The 17438-nt window shown below is 37.2% G+C and overlaps 1 protein-coding gene across 6 annotated transcripts in view; it reads left to right on the forward strand.

Annotated features, from left to right (window-relative positions):
* The window catches only part of LRP6 (LDL receptor related protein 6), a 151182-nt gene that overhangs the window by 127683 nt on the left and 6061 nt on the right, over window positions 1-17438 (forward strand). For 3 of the 6 annotated variants that reach the window (XM_078338294.1, XM_002752136.6, XM_009003313.5), the window contains 6 exons: window positions 2113-2238; window positions 6256-6492; window positions 7111-7221; window positions 12174-12404; window positions 13679-13815; window positions 14469-14566. In XM_078338294.1, coding sequence (XP_078194420.1) covers window positions 2113-2238; window positions 6256-6492; window positions 7111-7221; window positions 12174-12404; window positions 13679-13815; window positions 14469-14566 — 940 coding nt within the window. The remainder of the gene's footprint in view (window positions 1-2112; window positions 2239-6255; window positions 6493-7110; window positions 7222-12173; window positions 12405-13678; window positions 13816-14468; window positions 14567-17438) is intronic. The other 3 variants (XM_078338296.1, XM_009003312.5, XM_078338295.1) reach the window with 1 other exon arrangement.

Raw genomic sequence — 17438 nt, forward strand, 5'->3', positions numbered from 1 at the left:
GTAGCCACAAATTTTTTTTTTTTTTAAATGGCTAGTCATCTTGGCCTAGTTCTTAATTCATATCTGTCACCAAAATTGCCCTCATAATAGAGAGGAATAAACGAATTTATATGTGCAAAATGTTTTTTAAAAAGTACCGTCCTAGCAGTCACTACTGTCAGTCTTACATGATGACACCAGGAATGCCAATGTTAAATTGAGTACTAGAAAGGGAATTACTGAAATTCTGTAACTTCTCAGCTCAGTGCTTTAAAGTTGAATTTAAGCATGAAAGGAGAATGAGGAAACAGGAATACCCTTGTGCAAGTGTCCATTATGTTGCTGCAGTTCATGAATTTAGAAGTAAAGTTACAAGTATTTGAGAATTAGAAAGTTAAAATTGTTGTCATTTTGTGGTAACTTGTAACTCAGGCTGAACTTTTAGTGGAAGGATGTTAATGACATCATACCTAAGTTCTTTATTGAGTTGATATATAAATATTTTATTACAGAAAATCTCAATGAAGGTTTTCAGAATGTTAAGGGAGAAGTTTTATTTAATGTAACTCAATATTTAAATATGATTGTATAGTTGGTAAATCATTTTTGAAAAAAAAAAAAAAATTTTTTTTTTTTTTTTTTTTTTTGAGATGGAGTCTCACTCTGTCACCCAGGCTTGAGTGCAGTGGCATGATCTTGGCTCACTGCAACCTCCACTTCCCAGGTTCAAGCGATTCTTCTGCCTCAGCCTCGCAAATAGCTGGGACTACAGGCGTGTGCTGCCACACCCAGCTAAGTTTTGTATTTTTAGTAGAGATGGGGTTTCACCATATTGACCAGGCTGGTCTCGAACTCCTGACCTCGTGATCCGCCTGCCTCAGCCTCCCAAAATGCTGAGATTACAGGTGTGAGCCACCACACTTGGCCAGAATTTCTAATATTGAAGAGAATGTTTTTTTTTCTTTATCAAAAATATAGTGGAATTAAAGGTTGAGAAACACTGCTACAAAGTTCATATATTCTATAAAATGTGTGATGTCTGTTTTGAACAGTATGCTCATTTGTAGATAGCTGACTCCCTCAGTCTCATTAAGACAGACTGAAGCAGGACCAATGTTACTGTGGAAGAGAGTCAAATAATAAATAGTGGCTTATATTAGATGTTCATATTTTGTGATGACAGATGTCAAGTTGCTTTTAACACAAGCTAAATAGAAAATCCCAAACAATGATTCTTTAAAAATACAACTTGTGAAACAGACTTTGACAAGTTGCCTAAGTTATATTTAACTTAGCCCACGCATGAGGAAGTTAGACATTTACGGTATTACAAGTTACCTTTTGCAATTGACTAAGCAAATAATTTTATCTGTTTCTGAATTGTTCACTTACATGTGCCTTTTAAGTTTTTTCTTCTAATGACTCTTTAATTCTAAATAGATTCCTCATTAAGATACACTTTTTGACTGAAATTGTCTTCTAGAAATATGGATTTTCTGAGTTAAAATCTTTAATGTAGGAGAATTCTTATATTTTAAATAGAATCATACTCAAGTTTCAGCATACTCCTTAGCAGTTTAGTTTCAGCAAACAGCTTTTTATATTCACAGAAATTAATTTGAGTTTTACCCTTACCTTGCTTAAAATATTATGTATATAAATATTTAAAGATAGTGGTTTACATAGAAGTAGTTTCTTGTAGGTTGTATAGAGATGGAGTGAAGAATCATACTGTGTGGAAATAAAAGTCCAAGCTGGACCCGCCTGGCCAACATGGTGAAATTCCATCTTTACTAAAAATACAAAAATTGGCCGGGCGTGGTGGCACTTGCTTGCAATCCCAGCTACTCAGGAGGCTGAAGCAGGAGAATTGCTTAAACCTGGAAGGCAGAGTTTACAGTGAGCCAAGATCGTGCCACTGTACTTCAGCCTGGGTGACAGAGCGAGACTGTATCTCAAAAATAACAGTAATGATAATAATAAAAGTTTAAAAAAAAAAGTCCAAGCTGGTTATACATTTGATTTTCATAAATAGTTTTGACAGGGTTGTCCCTCTTTCTCTTCTCCCCTCCCCCTCCTCTCCCCTCTTTTCCCTTCCTCTCTCCATCCTCACCTCTTCTCTGCTCTTTACAGGACAGCACCCTTGTGCTCAGGATAATGGTGGCTGTTCACATATCTGTCTTGTAAAGGGGGATGGTACTACAAGGTGTTCTTGCCCCGTGCACCTGGTTCTGCTTCAAGATGAGCTATCATGTGGAGGTAAATATGTTGTAATTTTCTTGTGCAACACTAAATGCAAACATATTCCATGTCTCAAGCTTAGACTTCTATGACTAGGCATTGAAGTTGCTCTGTCTACTAACTTAATTGGTTACTTGTATTCCATTCGTTTTTACTATACCAGGCTTTTCTGTTATTCTTCTCCACCCCTGTCCAGCCTCGTTTCTTTGACTTTTTTACACTCCACATATAAGTGAGATCATGCAGTATTTGTCTTTCTATGCCTAGCTTATTTCACTTGATGGGATGTCTTCTGGGTTCATCTGTTGTTGCAAATGACAGGATTCCCTTCCTTTTTTGACTGAATAGTATTTCATTGCATATATATTACCACATTTTTCAGCCTGTGAATGAGTGTGTTTCCTGATACTAAAGTAGCTTCTCCCCTTTCCCAAAAGACAACAAAATGAATTAATTCTACCTCCTATAATCTCCCTCCACTAAATTCTAGATTCTCTAAGTTTATGTGTCATTGTTAGGAATGTGTCTGATGGAAAGAATATTCTTTTGTTCAAATTCATCAGCAAATTCCCATTACTTCTTTATTTAGTAAAAAAATGATTTCTAAAAAGATATCAGTGAGTACAGTGATACTGTTGTAGTAAAATTGGTTTAATCACTCAGTGGATATAACAAATAGGTACATTGGTTTGTTAAATCATAGTATGATGGTATCAGGCACTGCAGTAGTATTCATACTCTTAATTCAGATAGCCTCCTTTTGGGGATAATTCTAAGTAAATTCAACTGAAAGAAAAAGACTGCATCATACTATTGTCTACAGTGGCAGAAATTTTTAAACTAATTTCTAATGATACGAAAATTGAGTAAGGTAACAGTTTATACAGCTATTAAATGTTACAATCTTACATCAACATCTTACATCAGCTATTAAATGTATAATTTTAAGTCAACATTCAAGTTGATGTAAAAATATTGCCAAAATGATGACAGCTACAGAAAATATATGTTTCTTTAAACAAATACGGAAAGAGAATATGCATTCAGTGTATAAAAATTGTTGATCAAGTGGGTGGGATTACAAGTAAATTTTATTCTTTGAACTGTAAGTTTTAAAAATACATATAATGCCTGTATTCAGTAGCAGCTATGGGCACTGTGCTTGGACTGTAGGGGATTTGAAGATCTTGGAGAGAGCATACAGTCTAGTCAGGGAAATCATGTGTACAGTAAAACTTAAGCACCAGTACTTGATATTTTTAAAAATAGGGATTGTACAATAATGTGAATGTGCTTAATGTCATTGAGCTGTACACTTTAAAGTGGTTGAATTGGTACATTTTATGTTTACTTTACCACAATAAAAAAAATAGCACGTGTTTCCCTATCAGAGTGCTAGACCGTTACTTTAAGGGAAATCCTAGAAAAACTTCTCTTTATGTTAATGATACCATGGTTAAAACTGAGTCGAGGATCTCATCTTCCAGTTTGAAAACATCTTTTAAGGGGCCTTTTTCCTGCTTTTACATTTAGCAATTATTTTTAATGTGTGTATTAAAACGACTTTGGACAGATGTATACAACTGTGTTTCTAACACCCAAATCAAGGTTTAGAATGACGCTGTTTAGAAAAGTACCCTCCTGCCCCTAAACAGTCACTTCTGTTCTAGAAGAAGTAGACACTGTTTTGATTTTTATCCCCATACGTTAGTTTTGCGTATTCTTAAATTTTATATAAATGAAATCATGTTGTATGTGCTCTTTTGAGTCTGAATTCTCTTGCTTAATATATTTTTGAGATTCAGTCATACAGTTGAATATATCTGTAGTTTTCCCTTTTTATAGTTGAACTGTATTTTATTATTTAATATTACAATTTATTACTCTCCTTTGAGGGATATTTTCATTGTTTTAAATCTGTTGTTGTTAAAATAAAACTGGAGCCAGGCACAGTGGTGCATGTCTGTAATCCTAGTTACTCAGGAGACTGAGGTGGGAGGAGTGTTTGAGCCCAAGCATTCAAGACCAGCGTAGGAAACATAGCGAAACTCCCTCCTCTTAATAAAACTGCAATAACCATTTGTGTACATGTCTTTTTTTGTAATTTCATATTGATTCTACAATAGAAATAAGTGAAATGGAAAATCTAAATTTTTCTGCCTGATTTTCAAAATGTGATTTCATTTGAGCTGTCTTACCTATTCATCTTATTTTGTATTCTTCCCCAGTGGCTAGCTTTGTTTTGTTTGGCTGTTTAGAATTTGAGGGTCGCTATGGCATGTTCTGTTTTGTTCTGCTTCTGTGGCTTTACTTTAGGTAATTCAAGGATGTCTCTCTCTTTGATGCCTATCCTAAATTTTACTAATTTTCTAAGGTGTAACTGGTCTTTCCATGATCTAGGAAACCTCATTAGCTGTTACTGTTCTTTTCTTTCTCTGCATAGCAGCACTTGTTACCACCGTGTATTAGGCCATTCTTAAATGGCTATAAGTACCTGAGGCTGGATAATTTATAAAGAACATGTTTAATTGCCTCTGCCATTTATTGCTAGCTCTGTTGCTGCCAGCTGTATTGCCCAGGGTCTGGACTGGCCTCAGGAAACTTTCAAGGCTGGGGTGAAGGGGGAGCAGGCAGGTTACATGGCAAAGGAGGAAACAAGAGAGAGTGGGCTAGAGGGAGTGCCACATACTTTTAAACAACCAAGTCTCCCAAGAACTCATTTACAATCAGGAGGACAGCGCCAAGGCATGAGGGATCCACCCCCATGACCCAAACAGCTCCCACCAGGCCTCACTTCCAACACTGGGGATTACATTTCAGCATGAGGTTTGGGGGACAAAGGTCCAAACTATATCACAAAGTTTGCATGACATGCAGTTCAGAGTTTTGTGTCCTTTGTTTTATGTTTGTTAGTTTTTTTCTATCCCCAACAAAATTCAAAGCTCTTTAAGGACATGGGTGTATTTTATCTATTTTAATTCTTCACACAGTATAGATGGTATAGTGCTGAATACATAGTAGGCTCTTAGAAAATAATTCCTAAAATTCCCCATATAAAATGTTTGCCTGTAATCTGTAATGTTCTCTGTTGTAAAGTTACAGGCTTTTCTGACCTTTGGTTATATCATAAAGTTACGCGTTTTCTAGACAGTTCACTAACAGACAAGTGTAAATAACTACTGTATAATTTACCTGTCAGTCATTCTTTCAGGTTAAAATGACATTTCGTTTGAGTTGCATTTACAACTCCAGACAAATGCTTTCCCATTAGAAACTGTCATGGTTAGGTTTGCAACATGAGCTTTATGCATAATTGCCATTCGATTAATCAGAATATTGAAGAGGCATATACTTGGGTTGATTTTAACATAATTAATATTTTTTATTGATTTATCACTGACATTCTTAAATGAAGTTGGCCTTTTTGTATGTTTGTTTAAACTGTGCATGTGTGGCTGTATACAGTATAGTGATTACTAATACAGTTTGTTGTCATTTCCCTGCATCTTCTAAGGTACCAAGTTTTATTCACTATTCCGTTTGTAGCATCAGTGCAAAGATAGCAAAAAAAGCGATGACATCTTAATGTTATTATAAAAATAGTTTTTACCTAGCGGGTCCCCCAAAAGAGGTCTCAGGAACCCCGAGGGGTTTATGGACTATCCTTTGAGAATCTTAGAGTTAGAAAACTTATGTGTGCTAGGCTAACTTTAAAATATTTGGTGGTTAGAGTGATGGTTCCTAGGTTATAAGTGAGATTATAATGGATTGCAAATATTATCGTGTTTGGATTACAATAAATGAGAAAACCTTTGCCTTATAGTTTTGCAGGCAAAAGTTGATAGTGAATCTAAAGGAAGTACTATGAAAACTTTTATTTCTTCTCTGATTAGATGAGATAGTTTATAAATCATATTTATTACAAAGTATTTTGTGTATGTTAGTTATTAAATGAGCTTCAGTCCGGTATGTGTTTATACTTCTGTGTGACCATGACTGTGTTTTTGTCATTCCCCTTCCCCTTGTTCATTGAAGAACCCCCAACATGTTCTCCTCAGCAGTTTACTTGTTTCACGGGGGAAATTGACTGTATCCCTGTGGCTTGGCGATGTGATGGGTTTACTGAATGTGAAGACCACAGTGACGAACTCAATTGTCCCGTATGCTCAGAGTCCCAGTTCCAGTGTGCCAGCGGGCAGTGTATTGATGGTGCCCTCCGATGCAACGGAGATGCAAACTGCCAGGACAAATCCGACGAGAAGACCTGTGAAGGTATACGGGGAATCGCTCAGTGCCTCAGCACGCCGTCCTTTTCCCATTCAGTTACTTCAAACTCAGTGTTACTTGCCTTAGCGTCAGTTGGAGTTTTTCAAGTACATATGACTGTATCACTTCTGATCGTAGTACCATGTTCCATATTACTGTTTTAATTCACTTTACATGTGTAAGATTTATACAAATTAATAAGCTTTGAAAATTGAGGTATCGAACTAAAAGATATTAGGCCTTCAATGATATAAAAATAGTCCCTGTTTCCAATGAGCTCTGAATTAGTGGATTTATTAATTACAGTCTAACATATTTTATATTCTTCACTTTCTCTGACTAACCTTTCCAATGGTAAAAACAAACCAGCCAAGTTCTCTAGAATTATTTAGTGAAACAGGGAATTTAATGTAAAGAATAAAACAGGAAATTTCCTGCTGGATTTTTTTTTCTACTCTTTTTTTTTCTCTCTCAACCAGTGGAACTCCAGAGAATAATATTTAAGTTATAGCTAAAAGTCTAACTTGTTTTTCATTTGTATTCAGAAAGCACCTTTTGACTCTTGCCAGAGTTTGACTTTACATGATATTAAAAATAAGAAAACTATTTACATTTTTTTCCCAGTGCTTTGTTTAATTGATCAGTTCCGCTGTGCCAATGGTCAGTGCATTGGAAAGCACAAGAAGTGTGATCATAATGTGGATTGTAGTGACAAATCAGATGAACTGGATTGTTGTAAGTAGGACTGAGATCTATAAATTACTCTTAACAGAGAATTTAAACAATTTTTTCTTATGTGTGAGATTTACTTATCAAGATTTCCTTTCTAAGTAATAAGTATTCATATTAAGCTAATTATTTGTGCAAAGGATTTTTTTATGTTTTGCTTTCAGTAATCTTTAAACATAGCCATTTTATTATGCACAGAAACATTTAGTAAAGCACTAGAAAAGAATAAATATTATTTTACTATAACCAAAGTTACAAAATTCTCAAATCATTTAGATACATAGAAATCAGCAGGGCATGTTGGCTCATGCCTGTAATCCCAGCACTTCGGAAGTCCAGGTTGGTGGATCACTTGAGGTCAGGAGTGGGACACCAGCCTGCCCAACATGGTGAAACCCTGTCTCTGTTAAAAGTACAATAATTAGCTGGGTGTGGTGGCACATGCCTGTAGTCCCACGTACTGGGAGGCTGAAGCAGGAGAATGGCTTGAACCCGGGAGGTGGAGGTTGCAGTGAGCTGAGATCACACCATTGCACTCTAGCTTGGGTGACAGAGTGAGACTCCATCTCCAAAAACAAAACAAAAAAAAGAAATCAATTGGTCTGAACTTAGTGAATGTTAGTACATGTTTAACTATGTTCCATTGTTGTCTTGAAGTATTTTCATCAGTTTCTCAATGGCTAAAAGATTTTAAGAGCTTTCTTAAAATGCAGCCTGAAGACAAGCCAATATATACCCCTAAACTTAGGGACCCTTGGCTAAATAGCCTATTGTTTCTTCAAGGTTCTTAACTGTTTTTGAGTGCCCTAAAACAGTGGTCCCAACCATTTTGGTACCAGGGACCTGTTTTGTGGAAGACAATTTTTCCAAGTGGAGATGGGTAATGGTTTTGGGATGAAACTGTTCCACCTCAGATCATCAGGCATTAGTTAGATTCTCATAAGGAGCAACCTCGATTTCTCAAATGCGCAGTTCACAGTAGGGTTGGTGCTCCTGTGAGAATTGAATGCCACCACTGATCTGACAGAAGATGGAGCTCAGGCAGTAATGCTTTCTGGCCTGCCACTCATCTCCTGCTTTGTGGCCCAGTTCCTAACAGGCCATGGACCGGTACCAGTCCATGGCCAGGCATTTAGGGATCCCTGCCGTAACATATAATGTATCCCAAATTGATAAACTTAATTCTGAATGGAGTTCAGCATAAGTCAGGTCTACCCTGTCAAATGTATTTGATAGAATTTGGAAAGGATTTGTTTAAAAATTCTTTAACCTGTAATGAGAACTTTAAGCTGGTATTTTTACAAACGGCAAGTGGGACTACTCAGTAAGACTTAGACTCCATTCATTTATTCAACAAGCATTTACTACCCTGTTGTAGACACTCTGCCATGTATGCGGAAGATGCATGCTACCTGCACCAAGTTTCTCAAAGTCCCCTATTGTTGAAATAGTATTAAGAATAGGAATTCTGGAACTAAGCAGAGCTGGATTTGAATCCTAGCTCCTCCCCCCAACAAATTATTTGTTTTTTTTAAACTTTAGTTTCCTCATCTTTATTTTATTTTATTTATTTATTTTTTGAGACTCCCATCACCCAGGCTGGAGTGCGGTGGTGCGGTCATAGCTCACTGCAGCCTCGACCTCCAGGGCTCAGGGGATTCTCCCACATCAATCAGCCTTCCAAGCAGCTGGGACTGCAGGTGTACACCACCACACCCGGCTAATTTTTTGTATTTTTAGTAGAGACAGTATTTTGCCATGTTGCCCAGGCTGGTCTCAAACTCCTGAGCTTAACCACTCACCTCAGCCTGCCAAGTGCTAGAATTACAGGTCTTCATTTTCAAAATGAAGAGAATGATATTTAGCCTAAAGAACATATAGTGCAGCTCATAGTACATATATTGATTATGGAGTGTGATAAGTGCTACAGTAGAAATCTACACAGATGGCAGTAGAAATGAGAGAATAGTCAGCTTTTTAGGGACAAAGATGGACTTGATCAAGGAAGACATTTTAGAAAAATGGCATTTAAGATTAAGTGTTGTTCTGGGCCCGGTGGCTCATGCCTATAATCCCAGCACTTTGGGAGGCCGAGGTGGACGGATCACGAGGTTAGGAGTTCAAGACCATCCTGGCCTTGTATTTTTAGTAGAAACCCCGTCTCTACTAAAGAATACAAAAATTAACTGGGTGTGGTGGTAGGTGCCTGTAATCTTAGTGTCCCGGGAGGCTGAGGCAGGAGAATTGTTTGAACCTGGTAGACGGAGGTTGCAGTGAGCCAAGATTGTACCTTTCCACTCCAGCCTGGGTGACAGGGCAAGACTTGTCTCAAAAAAAAAAAAGATTGAGTGTTGATCAATGAATAGTATTCATTATGCAGATAAGTGGAGAAATTGCATTTTTGGCAGAGGGAATATACTGTTCAAAAGCAGAAAAGAGTGAAACAGGCACCTTTGGGAAATTTGATGTAATGGGACTGCCAAAATACAGGCTCTGTTGAGGGGTGTCAGTGAGAGAGAACACAGGTAAAGGTATGATCATGGAGGACTATGTTTTTCTTCTAAAGAGCCTAGACAGTATTAACAATGGAGAGTCACTGAAATTTTCAGGAGAAAGACTAGCATGGTTAAGCAGTACGGAAGCTGTAAAGGCAGTGGGTTGGAGGTGATAAGCTTATAGGCAGGGAAATCTGGTAGATTGGTTGCTTTCAAATTTCTTTTGACCACATCAATAGGAATGCAAAGATGTGAGCTCACGCATTAAAGAAAAGTGTCATACAAGACTTATTTACCCACATTACATAGAGTGCATTCTGACGCTTTCTGTTTTATTTTTTTCAAAGCTGCTTGTAACCCACTAAATCATTCTCACCATTTACGAATGACTTGCAGCCTATAATTTAAAAAGGAAGCCGTTAGAGTTTAGGCAGAAGATGATAAAGGTCTAAACCAGGAGGAGGAGGAGTGGGGGTGGCAAGGAGAGATTTCAGAATTATTTCAGAAGTCGAATAAAGAGGAATTGGTAACCACTTAGAGATAGCTGGTAAGTTTAAGTTGGCCCACAGGTACTTAATTGAGTGACTGGAGTCATGACATAGGATATATAGCAGGAACTGAAAACTCAAGTACCATACTGCATCTTGGCTGCAGATGTAATGTTTGATTGATTCAGCGTCTAATTTAAGTTAGACAGGCATATACTTTCCCACAAGCCCCATCTCTTTTTTATTATCTTATACTAGATGACTTCATTTATGGTCTCTTTACGCCTGGAATCTAAGGAGAATGACTGATGATGGTGACAGTGAGTTCAGTTTCTGATATGTTGCCTGAGAGATACTCATGGACTATCCCATTGAAGCTCTTCAGGAAGTTGATTATAAGGATCTGTGGCTCAGAAGAGAGATTTGGTGCTCTTCAGTTTATTGATGATGATTAAAGCTGTGGCAGTAGATGGAATCTCCCAGGGAAATAGTAGGTGGTAGATAGAAATCCCTCTGGGAAGCACCTGCACTTCAGATGCAGGCAGAAAAGAATGAAGCCAACAAAGGAAGCAGATGAAGAATAATCGGAAATAGTAAAATTAAGAGAATGGTGTCTTGGAAGGATATTGGTCAGACCTTTTTTCTTAAAACAGGAGCCAGCAGTATTATGTAAAGAGGTCAGTGAAATGAAGAATATATTGAGTTTGGCAAAATGAGAACTTTGACCTTTGCCAGAACAGTTTCAGTGCAGTGGTGAGGGTGGAAGCCTGATTTCAGGGAGTTAACGGTGTGACCCAAAGATTCAGAATTGAAGGTAGTGAATGTAAACTTCTCTTTCTTGAAACTTGGCATTGCAAAGGAATATTAAGGCACTAAAAAGGAATGAAAAGATGAGATGGTTGCTCTCAAGGACTAAAGAGAATCTATGCCTCAGATTTCAGGGACTAAATTTGTAAATGATAATCCCTATATATTATGTAACTTAGAGATGTCATTTTCACACATTTCTTTCATATAATATGTCAGAGGATGAGTTTAGCTATATGAATGGGAGATTTGAGGTAAGATGAAACAAGAGGAAGTTTGTTTTTTTTTTAAAGAATCTACAACTGTGAGATATAATTTAACTTCGGAATGGAAGAATTTTTCCTCTGAATAGAAAGAGTAATGCTTTTAATTTCCACTAGAATACTATCTAGAGTCTATTTGAAATCAGATTACTCTGAGTTTAAACAATTTCCCTCTACCTCCGATATTGATGCCCACTGCTGCTTTGAGGGATCCAGTGAAGGTGAATCCCTGAGGCAGTGTCCTTATCTGGCAATCTGGCCTGTCTTTATGAGTCCTCCAGTAATCAAGTATTAAAGACCTTATGTTCCTTGGTCTCAGGCAGCCATACAGCCTGAAGGCAGCAGCATAGGGGATTTGAGAACTAAGGCTCATCTTTAGTTTCCATTGTCCATGCATCAGGCCTAAATGTCACTATTCAAATCTAAAATCTAACATGTGCTCAGAGCTGATTTTGGCTTCTTCACCATTCCAGGTAAAACATTTGATGACTTTCCTAGGTTTATCTTTTCTGGCTGTAAATTTTTTCCTGAAATCTTGGAATAACCTTGTTAATTTTTATGGTATACAGAATGAAGTAGAATGGATTTTGTGTATTTATTTAAAGCTTCTTACTGGTGTTTAAATATGTACTTCCTTTACCATCTTTGTTTCTATCAGTTTATAATTACACTTTCCAACCTATTTTATTTCTGTCTTAAGGGTAGTTCATTTTGATTCCTAATGATGACATTTATTCCATATGTCCTTGGGGCATGGTGTATATTCATAAAAAGGAAAAGTGTTTATGAATTATCTTTATTAGGCTCATAGCTTTATATCCTATCAGCAAGCCCTTTTTTTGATTACTATTTTGAATATACAGTTGTTTTTCCATAAAATAACCATACTGCATTCTTCATTTTAGATCCAACTGAAGAACCAGCACCACAGGCCACCAATACAGTCGGTTCTGTTATTGGAGTAATTGTCACCATTTTTGTGTCTGGAACCATATACTTTATCTGCCAGAGGATGTTGTGTCCACGTATGAAAGGAGATGGGGAAACCATGACTAATGACTATGTAGTTCATGGACCAGCTTCTGTGCCTCTTGGTTATGTGCCACACCCAGGTTCTTTGTCAGGATCTCTTCCAGGTGAGTCAGGACGGATCCATTGAGAATCAAGTCTTGGTCCTACAAGACTGCCAGGTTTCCATTATGGAAAAGAATACTACCTAGAGTCTATTTGAAACCAGATTACTCCGAGTTCAAACAGTAACAAGAACAGATGTTCTTTTTTTACTATTAGTACCTTCTCTTTACACAGAAGGCCTTAGATATGGTTTGGTAGAAATTGCCAGAGCATATAAAGCACATACATACGCAAGCGGTAAGCCTTTCTGACTGCAATTCTAGATGCATGCTACGGAAGGTGAATCGGCCAGTCATTTAGTGAAAGAGTTACAAACCACAGGTTCTTTCAGTTTACCACCAGGGAACTCTGTAAAACTGTGGAGCCCAGGAATAAAAGAAGGCCAAAAATTACGTAAGATTCCTGTCAGCCAACAAAGATTTGTAAATAGCTGGGTGATAGAAGGGAGGAATGTGTCTCACGTTTTCTCCTGACTTCATGTGCTAACAGGGAACTAGAGCTAGTTTAGGCGTAACTGAGGAGCCAGAAGTTTTACCCTTGAGTGGGCCATATTGCTGTAGGGAAGTAGCTTTCTTTTTAATGTTTTCTGGTGCCCTTAATTAAAAGAAGCCTTCCTTAAAATGAATATGGAGAAGGAGGTGCCTTGTAAAAGCCCTCTAAAAATAGGAACTTACTATGGGTATAACTCCTAAGAAGATAAACCTGGTTTTTAAACTGTTAATGGTAATGTTTCTTTGTTGCCATATCTATTTTCAGTTAGTAGAATTTGGGAAGCTACTTGGAAAAATTAGAATTTCTTCTTTAGCATTGGTAGTTTTGATTGTAGCAACATTTATATTCATTAGATGAAGAAATACTCTTTCATATGTCGTTTGTAGCTTAAAAAATGTGTTTTTTTTTGTTTTCTTTTGAGCATGTCAGTTATTTAATATACCCCGCTTCACAACCTCCACCATTATAATCCTTTCAAATCCTCCAAGGGGTTCAAAACCCCTTATTTTAAATAGCCCTGCTTCTACCAGGGAAGGGAGAAGGTGAAAGCTATTCTTGGCCTTGTTCTAGGCTAGCTCTTTCACTGGAAGCATTTTCACTTCTAGAGAACATTGATTTCCTTTCTCCATTAAATGTTTTCAATCAACAGGAAAAGAGAGTGTACGTTATTCTATAATCAGACTACTTGACTGTTGATATTTGTAATCCTACTGTTGAATAAAATTGCTTCATACATTTTTATACATCTTACTCATCTTCAGTTTTTATCCTCCTTTCATTTTAGGAATGTCTCGAGGTAAATCAATGATAAGCTCCCTCAGTATCATGGGGGGTAGCAGCGGACCCCCCTACGATCGAGCTCATGTTACAGGAGCATCCTCAAGTAGTTCTTCAAGCACCAAAGGCACTTACTTCCCTGCGGTAAGTAGTCTGTTTTCCTTCGAATGCAACATACATGGGATCTTAGATATTTTAATTCATTTAAATGTGGGTGATCAGTGATGGTAATGTAAAAGTAGTTTTTGAATCTAAAATTTAGGCATAAAAGGCTCAAAGAAGAATTCTACCCCCCCACCATGCTTTGAAATTTTTCCTGTAAGTTTACTATGTAATAACTAGAATATTTGAAACTGTTGGGCATTAATTTCACATTTCAAGGAAAAGTAGAACTGCTGAATGGTACCTTTTGAGGGATTAGGGCCTTCATTTTATGACCTCCCAAAAGAGGAAGCACACCTGTAATTTCTCCTAAATTAATAATTTTTCTCTAAATACTTATGATTTAAAAAAAACAGAACCTAGCTGAGCTGACCATAAACCAATGATTTGTAGGTTACAGATTTTCTTTTTTGTCACTTTGCACTTTTTAGCCATGATGAGGTCTTAGGGAATGGGGAATCCACAATCCTAAAGTACTATTTGAGGTCAGTTCTTTGGAAAAGACGAATTGTGCTAACAGCGGATTGTAAAGGAACACTATAGAGAAGAAGGCAGAAAAGTTGAAAGAAATTCTAATAGTTTCTATCTGGAGTCAACTGTTGTTATTTTGATATTTTAATTATTTTTTCTTTTAGATTTTGAACCCTCCACCATCCCCAGCCACAGAACGATCACATTACACTATGGAATTTGGATATTCTTCAAACAGTCCTTCTACTCATAGGTCATACAGGTAATACACATCCTCCTCTAAACTAAGTTGCAATATTTATTAGAAATTATTTTAGTTGTGGACTTGATGTAGCCCCAAATGAGTAGACGATGGTCACTAGAGTGAGACTAGGCATCTAGTACTGACATTGCCTCTACCACAAATCCTTTCCCTTCAGGGCGATACACATTTTTTTTTTTTTTTTTGAGATGGAGTTTCGCTCTTGTTGCCCAGGCTGGAATATAATGGCACTATCTCAGCTCATTACAACCACTGTCACCCAGGTTTAAGTGATTCTCTGCCACATCCTCCCAAGTAACTGGGATTACAGGCACGTACTACCATGCCCGGTTAATTTTTGCATTTTTAGTAGAGGTGGGGTTTCACCATGTTGGCCAGGCTGATTTCAAACTCTTCATCTCAGGTGATACCCTCCTTGGCCTCCCAAAGTGCTGGAATTACAGGTGTGAGCAACCGTGCGTGGCCAATACATTTTTTTTTAAAGAAAGTCACAAATGCTGGCTTTTAGAATAATAAAAGCCTGTGACTGCAGGCTTTGGCAGTATTTTAAGGAGGAGTTGCCCACCAAAGTGATATTCTAAGAATGAAATATTGGGATAAGATCGATTCATAGAATTGAGAGTTTAAAACAGCAACATATTAAGAGCACAGAATTTTAGAAAAGTTGAGAGAAATCTAAGTTCAGCCATTGCTTGCATATGTTATTACAATCTGGAATGAAAGATTCTCATATAGTAGTTGCATGGAATAAAGATTGAAATAAGTGTATTTATAAGCCAAAAAGGGGGAAATTATTCCTTTTTGCTAATTTATGAGTCTGTGAAGTGTGTTGAGCAGGTCAAGTACTGTTGTGTCAGCTTCCACTTCTATGTTCCTTGAAGGGCCAACAGACCATAAGTAGCTTGAGAGTTTCTGTCTGAACACTGAAGTGCCCAGGGTTTATGAGCATCCCTCAAGTGCTTGTTATCTTCTAGATAATCTTTTCTGTCTTCTATCTTCTCTAGGTAATCTTCCATTATCTTTCCTAGCATTTCAGTCAGATTGGCCTTGTAGGATCTCTCCCATATATAGAAATAAAGTAGAAACTACTTACAGTGTTTCACTCAGAATTCTCATTTCCGTTTAGATAAGACTGTTTGAAATAGTCTTGGCTGTGAACTGATAGTTTTAATGATTTGTTATAATGTTGCTTTCCCTGCCCCAGGTTTCTTCTAGGAAGTCAGGAGCCTAAAAATTGAGAAATGAGAAAAGATACAAAATTTTATTTTTAAAAATTAATGTCTTTAATTCAGATTGAATAAAGCACTCATCAAAATAAACATGATTGCATAAAAAACTAGTTTTGTTTAACTATTTTCCATATAAGCCCAATTTCTGTTTCCTCTGTCAAACTTTTCATCATTTGTTGATATTTTTGTCTAAACTGGGACATGAAATAATTTTATTAATTCAGTTTTTCTTTTTTTTTTTTTTTTTCATTAAAATAGAAGTATTTGGACTTTTAAATGTTGACCTTAGAAATTTCACCAAGGATTGACACCTGATTGGACACAAAAGGTTAAGACCAAAAAACAAACTGTGACATCATGCAGTATTGATAGTAAACGTCTTTGAGAACCCGCTCAGTGTGTCATGTAACTTTTGGACTCTGGCAGCCTTGCAGCCTTTTTGTTTTTATTTCTTCTTTTTTTTTTTTTGTTGAGGCAGTCTTGCTTTGTCGCCCAGGCTGGAATGCAGATGCGCAATCATAGCTTACTGCAATCTCCACTTCCTGGGCTCAGGCAGTCCTCCTGCCTCAGCCACCCAACTAGCTGGGTGGGTGTTTTACCACGCCTGGCTAATTTTTAAAATATTTTTTTAGAGATGGGGTCTTGCTATGCTGCCCAGGCTGGTTTCTTTCTTTCTTTTTTAAAGACTAACGAAATGCAGTAGTAGTAAGGGGAGGCAGAGTAGAACAATGAGTTCAATCTGTAATTGTCTGTGAACAATCATGGCAGCCATTTCTTTTGAAGCAAGCCCAAGTGATATCAAATGGTTTGTATCCTGAGATCCTAGAATATATTATCTTGTGGTGCTCTATATCACTAGGTATTTTACGAATCATTGTATCAGTTTTTAACTTGCTTTTGCCCCTTCTCTTTTAGTCACTTTGATGAGAAAGCTTATGAAAAAAATCTTTGGGATAAATTTAAGATCAACTTTACCATATTTAGAATAAACAGGTATCGAGGCGGGTGGATCACGAGGTCAGGAGATCCATGGTCACCTGGTCAACATGGTGAAACCCCGTCTCTACTAAAAATACGAAAAAATTAGCTGGGTATGGTGGCACGTGCCTGTAATCCCAGCTACTCAGGAGGCTGAGGCAGGAGAATTGCCTGAACCCACGAGGCGGAGGTTGTGGTGAGCCAAGATCACGCCATTGCACTCCAGCCTGGGTAACAAGAGCAAAACTCCGTCTCAAAAAAAAAAAAAAAAAAGTTACAAATAGAAGTAGGAATGACCAGAAAAGCCAGAACTTTAGGCCAGCTCTTATTTTTACTAGTGTGTTCCTCTCTTTCCAGTGACTTTTTCTTTTGTTAGCAATGCTACAAACTTAACAACTGTAAATTACTTAAAAAGATAAACAAGTGTAAGAAATAAATTAAGGCCTCTGAAGTATACATTAGAAAAATCACTGGCCCTTAATGGATATTTAAATTTTATCATTTTGATGTTGAAAGTTGCTCTTCTGACAGGTACTTATCTATACACAGGGAATGAAAACTGTTTCTCCCAACCACAGCAGTTTCCCTTTGCTAAAAATACAGTAATGGAGTAGTTAACGCCCCTTAGGCTGTCTACCAAAATCTAGCTTGGATTGTACAGAAAT

Source organism: Callithrix jacchus, chromosome 9 (genome assembly GCF_049354715.1).
Source record: "Callithrix jacchus isolate 240 chromosome 9, calJac240_pri, whole genome shotgun sequence".
In the NCBI taxonomy this organism is placed as follows: Eukaryota; Metazoa; Chordata; class Mammalia; order Primates; family Cebidae; genus Callithrix; species Callithrix jacchus.